At 36.9% G+C, this 20245-nt stretch overlaps 3 protein-coding genes across 12 annotated transcripts; 2 read left to right on the top strand and 1 right to left on the bottom strand.

Annotated features, from left to right (window-relative positions):
- Positions 1 to 37: 37 nt before the first annotated feature.
- Positions 38 to 5853, top strand: LOC122630286 (COMM domain-containing protein 10-like). 2 transcript variants are annotated; one of them, XM_043814643.1, is made up of 4 exons: positions 38 to 296; positions 373 to 736; positions 829 to 925; positions 4370 to 5853. In XM_043814643.1, exons 1-4 carry the CDS (start codon positions 268 to 270, stop codon positions 4399 to 4401), a joined length of 522 nt encoding a protein of 173 aa, XP_043670578.1. In that variant the 5' UTR covers positions 38 to 267; the 3' UTR covers positions 4402 to 5853. The 2 variants fall into 2 exon arrangements, with proteins under 2 accessions (XP_043670578.1, XP_043670577.1); XM_043814642.1 differs by lacking the exon at positions 4370 to 5853 and having other exon boundaries at positions 43 to 296; positions 829 to 1262.
- LOC122630283 lies at positions 1048 to 18156 on the bottom strand. Of its 8 annotated transcripts, none has more exons than XM_043814633.1 (11): positions 17444 to 17581; positions 15742 to 15891; positions 13158 to 13655; positions 6892 to 7188; positions 6515 to 6733; positions 5557 to 5865; positions 4763 to 5452; positions 4383 to 4685; positions 1846 to 1999; positions 1621 to 1781; positions 1048 to 1546 (listed from the first exon to the last, which is right to left on the bottom strand). In XM_043814633.1, the coding sequence occupies exons 3-11, from the start codon at positions 13216 to 13218 to the stop codon at positions 1239 to 1241; spliced, it is 2502 nt and encodes an 833-aa protein (XP_043670568.1). In that variant the 5' UTR covers positions 13219 to 13655; positions 15742 to 15891; positions 17444 to 17581; the 3' UTR covers positions 1048 to 1238. The 8 variants fall into 8 exon arrangements, with proteins under 8 accessions (XP_043670568.1, XP_043670567.1, XP_043670573.1 ...); XM_043814632.1 differs by lacking the exons at positions 15742 to 15891; positions 17444 to 17581 and adding exons at positions 13892 to 14518; positions 14864 to 15524; XM_043814638.1 differs by lacking the exons at positions 15742 to 15891; positions 17444 to 17581 and adding an exon at positions 13892 to 14497 and having other exon boundaries at positions 4763 to 5068; positions 5153 to 5452.
- LOC122630285 (ankyrin repeat domain-containing protein 16-like) lies at positions 15905 to 19130 on the top strand. 2 transcript variants are annotated; one of them, XM_043814640.1, is made up of 4 exons: positions 15905 to 16530; positions 16692 to 16768; positions 17872 to 18135; positions 18284 to 19130. In XM_043814640.1, exons 1-4 carry the CDS (start codon positions 16466 to 16468, stop codon positions 18643 to 18645), a joined length of 768 nt encoding a protein of 255 aa, XP_043670575.1. In that variant the 5' UTR covers positions 15905 to 16465; the 3' UTR covers positions 18646 to 19130. The 2 variants fall into 2 exon arrangements, with proteins under 2 accessions (XP_043670575.1, XP_043670574.1); XM_043814639.1 differs by lacking the exons at positions 15905 to 16530; positions 16692 to 16768 and adding an exon at positions 16982 to 17673.
- The last annotated feature ends 1115 nt before the right edge of the window (positions 19131 to 20245 follow it).

The following is a 20245-nucleotide window of genomic DNA, read 5'->3' as shown; positions in this document are numbered from 1 at the left end:
AATTGAAATGATTAAAATAGCATATATCATATTTAAGGCTGTTTACCATCTATTTTTATTAGATATAAAAATTTTTTATATAGTAACTCGAATGTTAGGTTACATGTGGAAGAGATATAATCTATATAAGTTTATATACCGATACAATAGGCGTATAGTTTGGATAGTATTTTCTTATTGCACTTGTAATTCTTATTTTGTCCACATCTGTCGTTGAAGTCGCATACCCTACAAACGAAAGATGGTAAACAACCTTCAGGTATCGTGATGGAAAGTTGGGTTACTATAACACCTTGGTAAAAATGTTATTAACATTTTTCTTGTTGTTATTGTTTACTATGATTATATGTATTAACTTTTTTATTTTTTCAGTCTTCAACAAGGTTTGAAAATTGCAAATCGAATCGATAATGGTAAATTTCGATTACTTGTTAATCGCATATGTCAAAATTTGCAATCTACTAGTAATGTAAAACCATTCAATGAAGAAGAAGAAGAGAAACTTTTAGTATCTTTAGAATTGAATAAAGAGGAATTAACTTTTTTGTTAGATGCAGTAACACTTATTTACAAACAAGCTGCGTTTAATATAGTGAAGTCAGCAGAATTCGAATCTACTTTAAAAGATACTTGTAAATTAGACGAAGATAAAACGTTAATTTTCGTTAATTCATGGTTAAGTTATGGTAAAGGAATTATCGAATGTCTCAGAAAAAGATCTATATTTCCTACACAGGTATGTGTTAATAGCTAATATTTGAGTTTAGATTATTTTAGTGTTAAATTATTTTCTTTTATGATCCAAACTTCAAAAATTGTTTTTTTTAGGTAAAAGATATTAATTGGTGTTTAAATATACAATCATCATCTTCAACAATTTCCAAAGATGCTAGTCCTATGACATTATTTCAGTTAGACTTTACAGGTGAGAAAGACTCAAAATTAACTATTGAATTTGATAAAAAGTCTCTCACTGATTTATATATGAATTTAGAAAAAATACAAAACCAACTCGATGCATTAAAATAGAGTAATAATGTGAAACAGTTTTACATTTTATATAAGATATATTTTTCAAAATTTTGATAATTTTTATAACTGTTTACAAGTACACTCTACTCCTATAGACTAACTTACTCTCATAAGTTAACAATGTCTTCAATAATGTAAGGTAAAAGTAGGTTTGAGGAAAAAGCGATGATATGTACCTTATTTGTCTCTGGTAGACGAATATAAATTTACAATCCAAAGTTTTCATATAATTTTGGTGTTACAACATTATATTTTTCTACTCTTTCGTACAAGTGTGGGCTTCTGTTTGGTAAAATATTATTACTATTAGTAATATTACTACAATTATCATGCTCTATTCTTCTGTCATTGGTGCATTGCAAATTTTGTTGTTTTCTTGAAGCAGGCATTGTTTCTAATATTTCTGGTGATCTTACAAAAAGTCGAGTTTTACAAACTACTATAACTACTACAATAATCATTAAAAATAAAATAATAGCAGTTAAAGCACCAACAATCCATCCAAGTTTTTCATCTATAAAATCATAGAAAACACTTGTAACTATTTATAAATAAGGAGTTAAAAATGGATAACATAATATTACAAACCAGCAAGTGTATTAAGTAATATGAGTGTTGCACTTCCCAATTCTATGTCAGTATTTTTGTTATCTCTTGTAAATCTGCAAGTCCACTGTCCTAGGTCTGAATAATCAGGTTTGAATTCTATTGTGCATATCCCGGTAGAATAATCCATTTGAAGATTGTGCCTATTTTGAAAATACGTGAGAATATACTACAATGTGATATAATCAAATTATTGTAAAATTTCACCTGTCTTTTTTTGCTGTATTTGTAATATTTTGATGTATATAGATATTTGGTGCATGTATCCAATGACATTGAGCTCCTACAGGAACTTGTCCTAATTTACAAGCCAACTTGACCATTTGATGAGGAGCTGCCCAAAGGGTGACTATCACAGGTTCTATAAATCATTATCCACTGTGATTGTTTTTTTATATTTATTTTTATAATCATTGCCCCGTTCACCAGAAGCTGTTTTTTTTTAATGCTTGTGAATAGTACATCATCTTTCAATATGTGCAATGTGTTCAAGCGTGTTGAAAAATTATGTGCATAAGTGATACTAAACGGCACATTTAATGCACATTGATGAAAAAATGTATTTTAGTCAACCTAACTACTACAGATAGGTGGTGATAATGAAAAGGCTAGTGCACGATTTTAAGATTTCCATTTATTTAGTATACCTGGTTACAGTAATAATATTTATAATATTTATGGCCAATATATATATGAATCATTGAATGCAGATTATTTTATGTGATATTTATTTCATAGAAGCCAAATAGACTTAATGGCACACAGAGCATTTAAGCATTTATATTGAATGATATTTGTGGCTTATAACTTATTTAATGAATGAAGGATTTTGCAAAATTAGCGAAAAACAATGTCGCATAGTGTATGATATCTATATGATATTAAATTCTTAATATTAAAAATTAACTACTTAATTTTAATATTCTATAAAATATTGTTCAATACTTGTGCTATTCGATTCAATCAAAATACCATTCTATTAAACCTTTCTTACTCCATCTATTGCAATCCTTCGCTTACGAAAGAAGTAACACAAACTAATAAACATCGAATTTTAGTTACAAAATGTTCTACGATAGATGAAATATCAGAATTTAAAAACAAATTTGTTAATTTCATATACAACGTACGACGAAGAAAGAAAACGAACGAGTCTTTAATACGATTGTTAATAATAGAAGTAGCATTACTAATACGTTGACATTGTTAATAATTTAAAGATTTCAGGTTTCTGAGACTCCTTAACTTATAAATTAAATGATTAAATTACAAAAAGTGTTTCTAAAAGCCTCTGGAATTAATTTAAAAGAAACAATACAATATTTTTTCTCCCTTTCACGCACACGCACGCATTTGTTCTCACCTATGCAAAAGAGATATGACCGCATTACTGACGTAATTAAAGTAATAAATAATACGAAAATGAGAAAAAATGTAATTGAAATGGTACGAACGATAAAATATACAAACGTATGTGACATAAGCATCACGTACTTTTTGATGTAATATTAATTGTTCTAAATGCGAAATCGATTTAGCGTATGATCTTGGCTGATAAACGTCGTTTCTAAGAAGAAGAAAAAAAAAGAAGACGCACCGTGCCATTGTAGTAATAACATGATAAATCGATAAATCTTAAATGCAATGATTTAATGATTCATCGAATATATGTGAGAGATGTAACGAAGAAGAATATTGTATGTACACGGCGAGTTATAATTAAAGTAGTATGGTCCGATGCAAAAAAGAAAATGCAATATTAAATTTGCGTCGTAGTAGCACCGTTTAATGAAAAATGCATGGTAACATCGATGTGGTGATGAGGTAAAAATAAAATAAGACACTTCCTGCGGTCGTGTCTAAAAAGAAAGGGAAAAAAAAGAAATGTTTTATGAATAAAGTCAAGGTGCTACCTTACGGAGCGCAGCGAAGTACTTTTTCTGCATAAAATTTAATTTTATATTCAGTCAAAAATCAATATCTACATAGCGATCGATATAGGATCGATTCAGGAATTCATCGATCGTGTACTATGTGTACAAAACGACGATAGGAAGAAAGAAAGAGAAGTTGCTTATGTGCTCTTCCGAGACCCATATTAAAGATCACAGTCTAGGAACACCCGTGTAAAACTTGACCTTTTTAATATACCAAGATCCCACAGTTTCACACCTCTTAGTCTTGCGTGTCTTCACCGTCACCATGAAAGATACTCGAACGACATATATCGTGGATTGATTTTTATTCCTTACCCGCTGTTGTGGGTGTTTTGAAAACGCGATTATCTACATACATACCTTATTCCATAGAGAACACACGTCTTAAGCTAAAAGCAATTCAACAATGATTTACTAATCTCTAAATGTCGCCAAGATCGCCCCATCGACGATTTCTATCAATCAAAAGCAAATGAATACGCGTTTAAATCCTAATTCGAACAACGCGAAGTCGAGACGATTTTTACTAATTTTATTGGAAATTAAAATTGTTGACTTTAGTCACTAAACACGAAGAAGCGGTGTCTATAGTCGTACGTAAGTCGTCCGAAGTTAAACGGGATAAGAATCGTTCTTGTAAAAATATCCGCGATATCATTCGATCGGATATCGTTTCAAGGTCGCTACGTGGAAGATCGAGGAACGATCGAAATCGACGATACGGAGTGCATTCACCCTCGACCGTGTGTGCAAGGAAGGGCGCTATGCAACAAGATCGTCTATCCTTCTTTCAGGATTCGATGATACCTGGCTCAAGGAGGCTTAATTTCGCTGGCGGTGCATCCGTATAATTCTCACGGCCATGTATTCTGGCACCGCAGGTCCAAAGACCTTCTTGCTCGGCCAGGGCATGGCTCAACCTGACGCTGCAATCCCTTGATTCGCTTCCGGCTGCTGGGAATTGTTTCACCACTACGGTCGTATTAGAATTCACTGGTGTCAAGGACCATCGACATTGTTCTACTGGCAATGATGTTACACATCGTAGGAGTATGGTACCACCCGATGATATTTGAATGTCCTGCGAGAGTTCTGAAAATTTCACTTCGTCTGAAAGGAAGAGAAGCATTATTTAACAATCGTATACGTCGATTTTCTTACATGTCTCTTTTCTAACAAAAGCTTACCCTGTTCGAATGTTAACAGTTTGACGAATGGAGAAGACAGCATCGTATTAAGTGACGGTATGGATACCTGACAATTCCACAATCCTTGTTCCTCGTTGCGAACGTGTGAAAGAACGAGTGAACAATCCCTGCCAAGATCACCGTTACTTGGGAATTCTCGAAGCACGATCTCAGGATCGTTTCCATGAAGTGCTTTCCAACTCCAGACACATTTCTCTACGCGGCTATTAGTGATACATTTCAAGGTAACTTCGGTACCTAGAGGGACTGTGATATCTGTTGGTATTTCCACCAAGTTCACTTTAGCTGAAACGTATAAAGACATAAGAAAGAAAGCTCTCGAGCTCGTCTTTCTTGAATTAAAAAGGAAAATCTTGTTCCAATGCTTACCCGATGGTAAAAGACTCACAGTTGCCGATGGTGCTTCATGGAGTATACCGTCAGGTGACAATCGAATTCCACAAGTCCACAGTCCTTCTTCCTCGTAAAGGATGTTTTTAAATCGTACGGAGCAGTCGTGATCGGCATCTTTATTTGGAGCGAACGTCTTTACGAGTAAAGGTTCCTTACTCGAGTTCGTTGCTCTCCAGGACCACTCACAGCGTATTACGGGTTTATTGACCAAGCACCTTAGGAGCACGGATTCACCGGCAGCCACTTGTACGCCTCGAGACAACTGCACGAATTCAACTGAAATAAGATATTAATTTAGAAAGTGACATGAATAAGAGAAACTACGCAAACGTAACGAAGAAATGGGATTGAATTTCCTAGACTATTGCATTTTCGCATACCTTCAGATATCAAAAATCGAACTGGATTCGATCGTACAAATGACGAGTTTGGATCTATACGTGCGCCACAACTCCAATAGCCTTCTTGTTCCGCTAGAACATTTTTGAACTTGATGCTGCAATCGGTGCTGTCGTTTCCAAAAGCTGGAAATTTCTTTACTTCTAAGTTCCAAGGTTCGGATTGGTTCAATCTTCGCCAAGACCATTGACACTCACGTACAGGTAATTTTGTTCTGCACATTATTTGTGCGGAGGAGCCTGCTACAACCTCTATCGCTTCTTCGTGTTTAACGAAGGTAATGAGAGATCCTACGTGAAACATATTTTCTTATTGTATTTTATTATATCGAAGTTTTTCGACGGATCTGTTTTTATACGTTGAAAAGCGCGTACGCGTAAGTTCGATATCTTTCTTTTTCATATCATCGTTTTCATTTTAAAAATTTATTTTTATTTTACTTTCATCTTTGCTTCGTTTTTCTATATAAAACTGTAGCATCAACATTTTCATTAACAACGTCGATTGTCTCGATCATGATTCGACAAGATAAATTTTTTTACAAGAATAAATAAATTGTTAATGCCACAATAATTAAAACAATATCGCGTAAATCGCGATTATTTTTTTTGTAATCTTGGATTATGTCGGAAAGAACACGGTGGAACGGTGCCGTATTCATATCGTACGATGGCGTGTATATTTTTTCGACGGCTACGTAAGAGACCATGGTAATCAAACATACTTTTAAAAATTTAACGACATAAAAAGATAAGATACAAAAGACATCCATAATTCTTGGTAGTCAAAAAACAATTGTGCAAATATTATTTTCGAAAGCTATATATTGAATATACGCAGTATACAACGTCTTTGTGGTCAATTTTATTACGCATGATGCGTTTCTTATCTCTCGATAAGAAACTCTTGATGCGAACGGTGATCCTTCGCGATTCGTACCTTGATCGTTAACGATGGTTAACTTGGCGGGTACCGTGGCGGTGAAAGGATCGTTCGTTGAATTCCTTGCGGCACAAGTCCAGTATCCAGTCTGTTCGTGCTTCATACTCGAAAATCGGACGGAACAATCGTTACTGCTGTTTCCAAAAGCTGGAAATCGTCTGACCGGCAATGAATGTGCCGTTGGGGCTGTTGTCGATGTTGGTGACGTTGTAGTTACTAATCGTTGTAGATCGAAATAGGGAATTCATTTGTAAATGTAGTTTTACAGATAGACAAAGGAAAGATAACGTGCAAAAATATCGCGTTAAAAGGCCTCTCTGCTTATGCCCTTTTACTCCTTTAGATAATTCTATTATAAGGAAAAAGAAACTAACTCATGGAGTCATTTGGACTCTCACTGATGTCCGGAAGCGGCAGATGAATTGGCGGTAATGGCTGCCAGGACCATTGACATTCAGCAACGGGATTCGTCGTTCTGCATGGCAAAAGAACGGACGAGCCAAGCTGCGTTTCCGTGTGTTTAGGCACATGAAGGAAGTGCACGGGTGTTGGTGTTTCTTGGAGGGTATCGTTCGTCGATTGATCTCTCGTCTCATTATTTTCTAACGTAATTTGTTCAACATCTGTCATAACCGTTGCATTTTCTCCAGGTACTTCGACAACGGGTTGACCTAGAGAAAATAAAAAACAACATAGACTTTTTATATCACGATGACGAGGAAAATAATCGTAGTACTTTAACATCTTATGTACAAGACCTAGAGAAAAATAAAAAAGGATCTTCTATTTATATCGCGATAGAGAGACAACGAGAAAACATAGAGATTCGTGGAGTCTCCGATGGAACGCGAGTCTACCGAGCCGAGTGACATCGACAAGCGGATATGTAGGACACATCGGGCAGGAAGCAACGATGGTCACGTAGACAATCGCCTTGCGTTGCGCGTCTGTCACCGTCCGCGAGGCGGATAGAACCAGGGACGGATGTCTTGAGAGAAGCTCTCTGAAAGATCGATTATCTTCAAAACGAGTAATACAAGAACGATCCTCGCAAGCTTTCTTTTACGATTTTGCTTGATTTTTGTCCCAAACTTCTATTCTCCTTTGTCTTTAAAAAACCAGGTAAGGCTCGTTTTCTCGAGGAAGTTCTTTCGAAAGAAACAAATAGAAAGTATGGCATAGTTATAAGAGAAAATCAAAGGAAATGATTACTCTCTTCGTTTTGTTAATTAAATATTTTTTAATTGCACTGTCCCTGCTCAGGGTCGTATGCTTTTTATATGACAAGTTTGTCGTCGATTATAATGTACGAATGGTATATGCACGATGATCGAGGTTGATCCTCAGTACATAGAGTCGCAACGTTCACCAACTTTGTAATACGTAAACCATAACCGCAACGTTCTCCTCAAGACGAGTGACCCGTGGTCGCTGACACTGGAAGGTCGTTTCCACTCCGCATCAACATATCTACTCGTTGTAGTCTACAGTTTTATAATTCTACTGGCTGATCTTATGATTATTTTTTTAAATCTCCTCGTGCAAGGTGATCGAAAATACGATAATTATTGGACGAAAAAGTGATTTATTTTTTAGAAATATCTGAGATAATCAAGGTCGTTGTTTACTTTCCTGCAATACTTTCTTATTTCAAAGAAGACCGTAGTCTGAGCTTATGATGACCTTTCACATATCGCCTTTGAATTTAATATGCTGATGTCGTAGTGTTCATAGATAACCAGTACTCGATTCTACCAATGTAATCGACGATGAACGGTAATGTGATGCAAAAAATGATGAAAACTGATGAATTATGTGAAATAATGAACAATGACGAAACATAAGAAACGATAGAAAATAAAATTGTTATATTGATGACCGATTTCTATAAAAATAGCTTGGCAGTTAATAAGGAAAAGGTATGAGACATCGTATCGAGGTGGTTCAATCAAAAGTTTGGTATTTCGATTGAATAGCGCCGCTATCTGATAAATTCGTTATTGAACGCGAGATATCGTCTCATACGTGACTCTCAGAGGAGCTTACGGCGTAACTAATGTGACGACAATCGAATCTTATTGAATGGTATTACCGATTCGTTCATCTTCTTTGTAAGTCGACGAAATAGAGATTTCGGAAGAAGAAAAAAAAGAAATAGAAGTAAAAAGTTTGAACGATAGACGAAGGCGAACGAAGCAAATCTTTGTATTAGAGGTCGTTAACCTGACTCGAACGAACTCAAAAAATGGCATTTTTAATGTACATATATGTATACAGGATGTTGCTGAATTATAAGTGCAAACTTTCCAGCCTGTTAGAATTCATTAAAAAAAGAAATCTTATCAAGAGTATACATTCATAGCGATTGAATTTAATTTCCATTAATATTTGGATACGCTTACTTATTCCAACGAAATAAAATTAAACATTTTTGAAACTGTTCATTTTTCGTTCATACGTTTATTAAAACTTTTTTGAATTCTATGAAGTTCGTACAATTTGTGTATGTATAACGTAAGGAGAAAAACGACGTAAGAGAAACTCGAGAAACGAATTTCAAACGAAGTAGTTCAAAGTCTGATGAGATCTTTCGATCGGTATCTCAGAAATTTATTAAATACCAGAGTATCTTTTCTAGATCATCGATTTATTTCTTTTCTCTACTAACCCGGAAAGGAAATCTGAACCCGTGACGTTCTTAACAAATATAATTATATATAACTCGTAATCCGATCATTGTGATCCTTTACGAACAGTTGTTATTCAAATTCAAAAGAATCAGTTTCCATTATCAAGCCAGGACATCGTTCGATCTTCTAATAAAACACGAATAATTATCGTATGTCACGAATGCTAATTGCATTGTGTACATCGTAAGTATATACATACAATACTCATGAACGTTTAACGTCGATGTCCTTGACAAGGATAAGAATTAAATCCGGAAATGTTAATGTTCAAACGACATTACATCGTTACATCACATTTAATAACGGATTATGATCAAATTCTTTTCTACCCTTCTTTATAGATTAATCGCAGATGCGAAAGAGATTTTACGAACGAAAATTAATTTTATGGACTTATTCGTAGCGTGATTTGGAACAATTTACTTCTATTGACCGTAAATTCTGGATAAGTTTTCTTATATATTTCCGTATATCTCTACGTTCCTTCATTATTTTTAATAATTAGGACGATAATTGGATTCCTTTAATTAGTCTCGAACATGCGTTATTACCGCGAGGCGGCGACTTAAAAAGTAATCACCGTGAAATAAAAGACGAGGAAAAATTATTTCTTATCTTTTATTTGTGAAGATCAAGTAAGGATACCTTGAAACTCAAGAAATCCGTAAACGGCGTCGAGTATATACACGCCTGTTTGGAGAATCTGGTATGGTGTCAAGGAAACGTAAGAATATTTATCCTTCGTTCCTTCGTAGGACTTGTCCGTGACTTTAGATTATTATTTCAAGAAAATTATTTTGGAATAATATTTTTGTGAGATAAATAGATTCGTTTCGAACTTAGATACTTTTTTTAACAAACGATCGTAGTTCGTTAAAAACAAATATTTTCCAAAGTGCATAGTTTAATCATCCCGATCTCTATACCATTTCTTCGACGACATACTTGTCCTAGATAGATGATGTGGGATGTTAGTAACTCCGCTCAGAGTTCATACTGGAGATTGGCTAACGCGTAACCTGCATACATGCATATCCAGTAGATTCTTGTATATTATAATCATCAATTAATTTTCGTTACGGCTCGACGCACCTTTGATATCGATCTCTCGTACCTATCTCCACTTTGTACCGTATCGATTTACGTACGAAGACATCGAGATCGATCGATTAAAAAAAACAAGAATAATAATAATAAGAGAAGAGAAAAAAAGAAGAAAATTCGTGCAAATTCCATGGACGGCCGGCTTAGAGTGGCAAAGAGAGGTTCCCACGCAGGTTTCTACCCTCCCTTCAGTGTTTGCATTCCTACGCGATGTTTCACTAAATGCACGCATTGCATCGGGTTTAACCACCCTCCGAAGAAGAACCAGTTCTTTCGGCGGCGTTCGCTTGCTCGCTGCGATGCGGTTGCCGCGCCGGTACCGGTGCTTTACGAGATGGCATGAAAAAAGAAAGGACAAAGATGATACGCGTTGCTCGAGTCTAGACGTTAAACTTCAACGTACGATCGACTCCTCCTCTATCCTTTTCTTTTTATCGAAAATCTGTTCGAAACTATAGAGTGTCGAGATTTTATGTTAAATCGATATATAGAATTATTTGTTTTTATAAATACACCTTCGTTCTTCAGGACGGAAGAGTTCATTGTCACCGTTTCCTTTTTGCTATAATTGTAGTTTTTAAATTAATTTATTATGGATTGTTTGTCGGTATTCAACAGTTCATTTTCATTTAACATCGAATATCGAAGAAAACGCACATCGAGGATTGTCGAGACCTCATATACGTGCTTCAGCATTCCGGAGAAATATTTTAGGAATTTCAAGACAGGTCCCGAGATCAAGGAATTACGCGCGTATCGACACATTTTTAAAAATGTAAACGCGCGATAGGTTTACAATGACTAATATATCGCAAACTTCACAACGAGCACGGCGATAATTTGTTCAATGATTCACGGTACACGGTCCAAGTACGTGAGCATGTCGAATCGTTTTTAAATCCATTAAAGCGATCGGATACGGAATGACACAGAGAAGAATGCTTCCTCCCTTCGATGTATCTCAAAAATTTTACACGAGAGCTTCGCGAACATGAAATATAATTGTTATTTCGTTGAGAAGCAAGGACGTTTCCTTATCGTAGCTCGAATATACTACGTGCGATGAATGAAGAATGAGTTGTTGCACAGCTCATTTGTATTACGAAATATTAATTAGTACTCTGTCACGGTTCCTAGTTTTTTTTAAATGTTCTTTATCGATGTATGGAGCAACGCTCGTTATTTGTTCTTTAACCCTTTGCAGTTCATCGATATCTAATTCCTTGTTACTTTCGTTCATTGTTTTATCAATCTTCTATTTTACATTAATATATTAGTAACGACATTCTTTTAATATGTTACTTTAAATAAAAAAGAAGAATTCGTACCCTCGCGTTCTAATCTTTTTTCAATCTCTCTTATACTCGTAGAACATCACGATCGGAATCCTTTTATTTTATTATTATTCCAACATTTTAAGTGACTATAACGAATGATATACAATGAAGAAAGCATATCAGAAAACGAATTAACGTCTATACAAGCTACCGGTTCGCATAAATTTTACAGGTAGACTTTATTCCTTGATGAATCGTTATTGCTCTCATCTAGAGATTCGTTGAAAGGAAAAGGATTTATTGGACATCGATCATTCGAACGACGAGTACATGAGGGACTCGTCAAGCGTCTCAATTTTCTTAGTTCGATCGATCAATCGCGCGCGATTCCTCTTTCCTTTTTTTCATAACATTATTATATTTATTTCTACGAATACTCAAATTCCTTGTACCATCGTTAACCGTAATCTCGTAGCATAACGATTCGCCTAGTTATCGCTTCAAACCTGCTCTATGAAATTATTTCAATGTCACGCAATTTATGGTTAAGAGAGAGAGAGAGAGAGAGAAAGAGAATGGGATCAAAATGCGCAGAGAAAGTTTTATCGTTCTGTTTTCTCGTTGACGTTTTCAATGATTAAAGAGAACGGAGTAATAATGTAGTTATTGTTTGCTATTTTTTTTCTAGGACATGTTAACAAAAATAAGAAGAAGAAAAATAAAAAGAGGAAAGAAAGAGAGAAAGAAAAATGTTGTTCTATCAGAAACGTCCTCGAGTTTATCGAGTCGTAAAATTTAGGAGATTTTTTAAGAGGTCGGTCGATGTTATCGATGTTCGACGGTGAATGCTCTATGCCTTCGATATATTCATTCCGAATGCAACCTCGGTATAGTCATTTAGTGGCTACGTGGCCCTTGTCGAGGTTAAGGCCTTCGCAGTCGTAAAAAAGATGACACGTAGCATATTAATTCATAGTTTACGGCTTATTCGAGAACTCTCTTTTGTTCACACGAAGGAAGAACTTGTTCTTTTCATCTTACGCGTCTTCTCGTTTAATCGATGACCACTTCAATCTTTAGACTCGCGTTTTACTTCCAGGAGATAAAAGCTTTGGAAGTAAGAGAAGGTAAAAAGAGATAAAATTCTTGGAGATTGTATAACGATGCATAATATCTTTAGTAATATTGTAAATGTGTAAATGTGTTAATCGTAAACGAAGAAAACATCGAGTATCTTTCAAAGCTTCTTTACTTATAACAAAATTTTGAATTACTACGAATTATTACGAGAAAAAGAAAAGAATGTTCGATTTTTGTAATTTAAATTATCTTACTTATCACCAAGGATATTCATTCGTTTCTTAACAAAAAGATCTATAAATCGCGGAAATTCTCAAATATTTTACTTTTAACGTTACATATTTTTTCTTTTCTTTTTTTTTTTTACGAAGAATTACAAACTGAAAGGGTTTCGTAAAAGTTGCAAAGTCTGAACGATTGTCGATTTTCTCGTTGCTCTAGAAATGAGTAAAGAAAAAAGAAAAAGAACAGAAAAAGTATTTAACTTACCTTTGCAAAGGAGTAGGAGGCAGAAGAAGACGATCATTTTGGAGAACGCGGTCGGCGTCATTCGCGGCAGTACCGCATTTATCACCGCGTGTCCTTGAAGAAGAGTCGAGACGTTCCGTATTACCAGCGCAGGGCCGACGTAGTACGTCGTTGCGCACGTGTACTGTCGTCGGGACGTCGAGGCGCGTGCGATTTGTACCCGTGCGACGATGACGCATGTAAAACCCCCTCCGAGTTGCCGATTTACGAACGTCTAAACGTTAACTCAAGAATAGAAGCAAAGCTTCGTAGAAGCTGTTACGAGGAAGCTGTAGCTGCTGGCTCTTCCTTTTCACTGTCTCTCTCTCTCTCTCTCTTCCTCCCTACTTCTCTTCTTGCCAGTTTGCGCTTCTCTTCTAAGGCCTCTTCTTCTTCTCTTCCACCACTTCCACCAACTTCCCTCTCTTCCCTCTTGATACTCGTTCCTCGTATGCTTTTCTTCTGCTTCAGACTCGGTCGCTTCGAAAATACATTCAAAGATAGAATTCGCGCGGCAAAGGATAACGACGTGCTTTCTTGTAAAGGAATTTGTGGTATTCCATGCACGCATACGCACATATACAGGTACATATACATGAACAGACACACACTCACGCACACGCACACTCATACACACATACACACAGAGAGATATACATATACACACGTCTAAACTCGCGTACGTACACGTATCTAAGATAAGAGATAATCCCTACCTGTTTAAAAAGTATTGTTTATATAAAAAAACGTTTCGTAATGCTCTTTACGAAAATAACTTAGGGTACTGATCGAATTCGATAATTGGATAAAATGCAATACACTTGGAGGCTCTTAGTTTCAACCACACTTTTCGAAAAGATATTAAACGGAAGTCACGAGATCGGAGTAAATCGATCGATCAATCGATCGTAAACGTCGAGGGTGTCGCTTCCTTTCGTTGATTCGCGGAAGGCAAAGAAGAAGACGTCGTGGGTAGCAATGGGTACGTCGGTAAAGGCCTTTGAGTACGCGCACGCTCGATTCTCGATACGCCGGTACGAACAAGCAGGCAGGTAGGCAGGCAGGCAGGCAGGCAGGCAAACAGGCAGGCGCGGCCAGGTGCGCCCGTAGTCGACTGCAGCCGCGGACGATCGCGAGCTTGGTACCCACGTCTCGCTCGCACGCGCGCTCGCGCTTTGAAATCGCGGCCTCGTACGCGCCAATAGACACGAAGGAAGGGAGAACGGAAGGCACAGCCCGGAAGGCAGGAAGGAAGGATGAGCGAGAATCCAAAGAGAGACGTGGTAGGTCTTCGTTTATTCGTTGACGCGACGATAATTTTACTCCTTTCTTCTCCGGTCTTCCTTGAAATTCAATATTCAAGAACAACTTTGTACTTTCAAATATTCCATTGTTATAAAAAAGGATTTCTACAGATTCGAATTTGTCTTTTCAAATTTATCGTATTTTTTTGACCGCTTTGAATTATTACACGAGATTTCGAGAATGTTATCCTTTCGAGAAATTCGTTTAGAAAAATATAATGGACGTATCTTAACGCATATCCTTTATACTGAAGCTTACTTTTCCTTTATGACTCATAATTCCAATTTCGTAAACGTTTATACGCAGATTTCACATCAATTTGAAAATAAATTTATGGAATTAAATGCGTTAGTCTATTTTCTTTCGAACATAGTTACTCTTACTCTACAACATGGACACTCTTACGTCTACTTCGTTTTCTATTCTTCTCACACGACTTAAAAGTTGATAGAGTCCTTTGAAAACGGTACTAGGTGGTACCGATAGGGTTATTCCGTACAATTAGCCATGGTAACGTAAAAGGATCGATAGACTCGTTCGTCGCGTTATCGTCGAGTTATCCGATACACGGGTGTCACCGGTGTGCCCAGGATCGATGTCTACCAAATACATACATACGTACGTACGTATAAGTACACAGGTATTTCCTCTCTACCTTCATCGATCGGGATTGCGAGCGAGAGCCATGACCTCGACACAATCGATCGATCTCTCATCTCGATGCAAGCGAACCACGTAATTCCCTTACTCTGGTGACGGCTAATCACCTCCTCTACCATTTCTATCCTATTGCGCTTTCTCCAATCATTAACATAATATTTCGGGAATAGCGGAGCTGACTCACGAACAAGTGTCTGACTAATTCCGTTATTTCCAACGATCCGTAGCAACTTGTGACATCAACCGACGCTTAATTACCAAGAGATTGAAAAATAAGCGGGAAATGACTGGAACTGGAGAACCGCGTCGTTTTCCTTATTTTTCGAGTATTAGTTTCTATCGAAACCGACGTACGGATACGATTCTGCGATAGCCATCGTAATTACATATGTATGTACGTGTATACATACGTTTCGATATGGCTGATGGAACAATGAAAAACGTCCTGGGTAGTCTCTACGTTTCTACAAGCGTAATCATGGTATTTGCACACTCGGTGACCTTCAAGACACATTCAGCACGTTCATATCGGACTGTACATCCTTGAACTTGTACGCTTAAGAATCTCGCGAACTACGTGGAAAAGGATTGGATTCGTTACTTTTTTGACTTCTTCTTCTTCTTCTTCTTCTTCTTCTTCTTCTTCTTCGAGACCGATAGAGACGAATGCCGTTTGTAGAATCACGGTTTGAAAAAGTGTGAAAGATGCGGCCTCGTTAAGTATGCTCGTCGTACCTTTTGCGATGGTGTACTTGAAAAGAGAATGTATGTAATTCTTTCCGCTCGTTGTTCTTTATAATAACGAACGTGGAAAAGATGAGTCGATCTTTGATTCGACGAATCTCATTGGAAATTTCGAGGATACGAATTTTAATTGGGAAAATACGCGACGCGATAATTTCTTGATAGGTGAAACGGCGCCAGGTGATCGTTGGCAATTACGAGGTATCGATTATACGGCCAAATTGTAGTTATCGAAGCGACGATCACGTACTATTAGATTCGCGCGTGAATTCGGTCGACGATCGTCACCGACGCCGACGTCGACGTCGTTACGACGATAGCACGCCTTCCTGCTTACATAAAGACAATGAAGGTCTCGTCGAGGATGTGAAAGTAAACATTATCGGCGGGCTGCCCCTTCCCTCTCCTAGAATTGTGATAGCGTTGAAATCATACTTGTAGAATACTGACATCGAAAACTTCGTATCGCATTTCGTACGAGCTCGTACGGAACTCTTCGCGCAACTTTGTTCCGTTTCGAAAACCGTTGACACCGTTATTTAGAATGGTAAAAGTATTGTAACAAAGAGAACGGACCATGGATGGTTACGATCGGATCGGAGAGAGTGATTTTAAAGAGAAGTGAAAAAACGGAAGAAATATTTATGTAATCAGGATAGAGAAATCTTTTAAATATTGATATTTCAACAAAATTTCTTATCCCTTTTAAAAAGATAAGATCAAATATGTGAATTAGTGTATATGATTTACGCTATAACGAGGTACCATTAACGAGAATTTACTCATTATTCCTTGGATATATTTCAGGATTATTTCGTTGGATCGATACGGAGATAGAGCGATGCAGCAAAGATTACGTCTAAACGGCGACGAAGAGTTATATGGTATTAAGCATAGTTTTGTCCGAACCTTGAATCTTTACACAAGTAATTTTCTCGCGAATTGTTTTTTCTTGAGAATGTATACACGTATTACGCAAGCCTTGCCCGGAAATACTTGATTGGAACAAAATTAATCGCATTGTTTCATAGAGCCGACATAATGCATGGGCGCAGATATAGCGTTAAAAGGTAAAGTTGTTAATTACCTTCGAAGCAAAGCGTTTGTACGTAATACGAAAAGTGAAATTTTTTATGGAAATAATATTCCTTGGTAACGTATTCTTTCCATGTCTATTCATTGTTCGCGTTTTTTTAATTTCACGTATACGATCACCGAACGAACGTTTTAAATTTCGCGCTCAATTTGAATCGAAAGTAGCGCCATTACCAGATGGCAGCACGTACCGTGTCATCACGATGCGGTTTGTGATATCTGGTGATATCGAAAGTATTTCTACCGAATCGTTTGCTTTGATCGTACGATAAATTCGCAATCGTTCCGAGTCGTGCCACTTGCGATCGTTTCTCGAGAATCGAAAGGAAATAGTAATCGCGCGCACTTTTATTGAGAAAAATTAATGCGTTTGAAATGTCAAAGGGAATCGAAATACCTAACCTATCGCGTGATTATTTACATGCCTGTCAAAACGGAGATTTGTTAAAAATCAAAAATCTTACTTTAAAGTACGACGTTCAGGATTGGACGACTTTTCGGCATTCGGTTTCCGGTGACACTCCTATGCACGTTGCAGCGCGCGAAGGTCATCTGAACGTTGTCGAGTATTTGTGCGATGCTTTCGAAAGGCCCGACTTTAAAGTCAACGTCGTTAACAAGGATATGAAAAGGCCGTTGCACGAAGCCGCGCAATTCGCGCGTACCCACGTTCTCCGATACTTGATAGAAAAAGGTGCTTTCCAAAGCGAGCCGTGCTTGAACTTTCTCCTTTCATTTTTATATGTCGGAATATATCTCACAAAATTAATTTCTCTAACATTCGATGGTAACGATCGATCTTTATTTCGCGACATCGTTGCTATTTTTCTTTCCTTTTTTTTTTACTTTTGCCTTCTTTTTTTTTTTACTGACCCTTTCTTTCTCATTTTAGGTGCAATCGTCGACTGTTCGAAGCGTGCCGATTGGACGCCTCTGATGTTAGCGTGCACGAAGATTGGTAGCGAGGCGTGCAAGTGCATCAGGATATTACTCGAAGCAAAGGCGGATCCTTTAAGAAGGAACAAAGACGGTTGGATACCTGCGTTTATTATTTGTCGTTCTGGTGACGTTAATGCACTTCGATTATTTCTGGATTTCGCTCCTGAAAGTATCAGTCTTCGAAGTAACAACGGTCGTAGTTCTCTTCATATAGCCGGTGATTATGCACGAATCTTTTTACAGTTTAGATAAGAAACTCGAATTTAATATCTTTTTTAATCGCTTAACGAGTTTGTTGATTTAAGTATAGGTTTTAGGGTCCAATTTAAAATCCATTTTTTCTATGGTATTTTCAACTTTTATAGCTTTCAACGGACACGAGGAGATAATAGATTTGCTCTTAGCTGTGGATCCGGGTCTTGTAAATGCACGTGATTCATCGGGTGCTACGCCTCTTCACGAAGCCATTAAGGGCGGGAATTTAAATATAGTAAAGCGTATGATACAATTTGGTGCGGATTTTCGCGCCACTGACAAGGTCGGTCAAACCATCCTACATGTGGCTTCCTTGATAGGAAGCGTGGAAATGATGGAATATATTTTAACGAATAATTTAATTAATGTACACGAGAAGGCATTTTTTGATGTCACGCCATTGATCGCAGCTCGTCGAAGCAAACAAACCGACGCGATCGACGTTTTAATAAAATATGGAGCAGAGAAATAGTTTTCTTGGAAAATGTCCACTCTGATTTTGACCCAAAATTTATAATTTCCTAGACCTTGTTTCCTCTATTATCTTAGTCATCGAAAACAGGGTTAAATTGAAGATAAGATCAATGATTTTTCTTCAGAGATTGGTACACATTTATTTATCCTTTTTCTCTGTATCATCGGACAGTCTTAAAGAAGCAATACAAAATCAAGAAACGGAGTTTCTTATCCGATTTGGAAATACCTAAGTTTTACAATCTTGTCGCATCTGCGTTCCTAATGCGCGCAGGCAGGCAATGGCGGAAAGATCTTGGCGGTTCGCGATAATTAAACGAATTCGTATGGAAAGATAATCGTAAGAAAAGGATAAGATCACAGTATCGAACTAAATCGGATTTTGTTGTTCGGCTCTCGAAGATCGCGTTTTCATGACGATGGCTGTCTTTGGATATACATATAACTATTATGTAGTCGAAAGAAAGTACGTAACGCTTTTTTGAAAAATATTTCGCTTGGTGTCTTTCAATTTGTTTGCATTGTCTCGGCCATTTTATCATTATTTTGAACTTATCTTGGATCATTTTGGACTTTTATTTCGTAAAATCTTTTTTTTTTTTTTCTTATAGAAGGGAGCTGGGATAAAAGCAAAAGTATATTAAGATGAAAGGAACGTTCGGATAATGCGGTACGAATATAAGGATATAACGATCGAAGAAAGATTATTGTGATTACCTTCGTTTAATCGCGGAAAACAGTATGGACGGGGAAAAGAGGTGGTAGGAAAGCAGAGCGGAGACGTAGGAGAAAGGAGTCGAACGATGGAATATACTTTATAAAATAGCCGCGGATCGAACATGCATTGCTCGTATATCTGTGTTCATCCTATTAACGTTTCTCGTTTTTTATTTCCTTTCTTCTTTGTTTCTTCTTGTTCATTAGCGATTTATGTGTTCACAGAACGAATCGCTCGTTCATAATCGTTTCCCTTTCCTTCGTCGAAACCTACGTTACTTGTATTTTTTCCTTTTTATCTTTCTTTTTTTTTCTTCTTTTAGCGGATTCATTTATAAATATCCAATGATTATTTGAGGTTTTTGTCTCATTTAATATTTTACTTCCTCGTTTAATTTATTTACACATTAACTAATTTACGCTTGGGACTTAAGTTAAACGCTTCTCTTACGCTTTCTCCGCCGTCACAACGATAGTTTATGATGGTTTACTACTTATTAGTTAATTCGCTTATTTACTTACTTTTGTTCACATTAATCGTTAGGGTGCGCCGTATCTCACTTTTTCTTTTCCATTTACATTAGAAGTATTCAACATGTACAAAGCCTTATATACATTATTTACAACGCTTTTGAGAGTTCTCTTTCGTCGACGATTAATAATAATAGAACGCCCGCGCGTCTTTTTCTCTTTCGCATGCACACACTCTCGACTTGGCCGCGTTAACCCAAACTTCTATCATAGATTGTCGACTCGCCAAAAGAGAACGAAGGATTATTACGTTTTCTCACATTGAAAACTCCTTGCTTATCTTTCGGCTCATCTTTCTAGGCTGATGCCTCTATCTCTTTCTCTCTCTCTCTCTCTCTCTCTCTCTCTCT

Source organism: Vespula pensylvanica, chromosome 6, assembly GCF_014466175.1.
Source record: "Vespula pensylvanica isolate Volc-1 chromosome 6, ASM1446617v1, whole genome shotgun sequence".
NCBI classification, from domain to species: Eukaryota; Metazoa; Arthropoda; class Insecta; order Hymenoptera; family Vespidae; genus Vespula; species Vespula pensylvanica.
The sequence above is the reverse complement of the archived record's forward strand: the minus strand, read 5'-3'. Positions and strand labels throughout refer to the sequence as shown.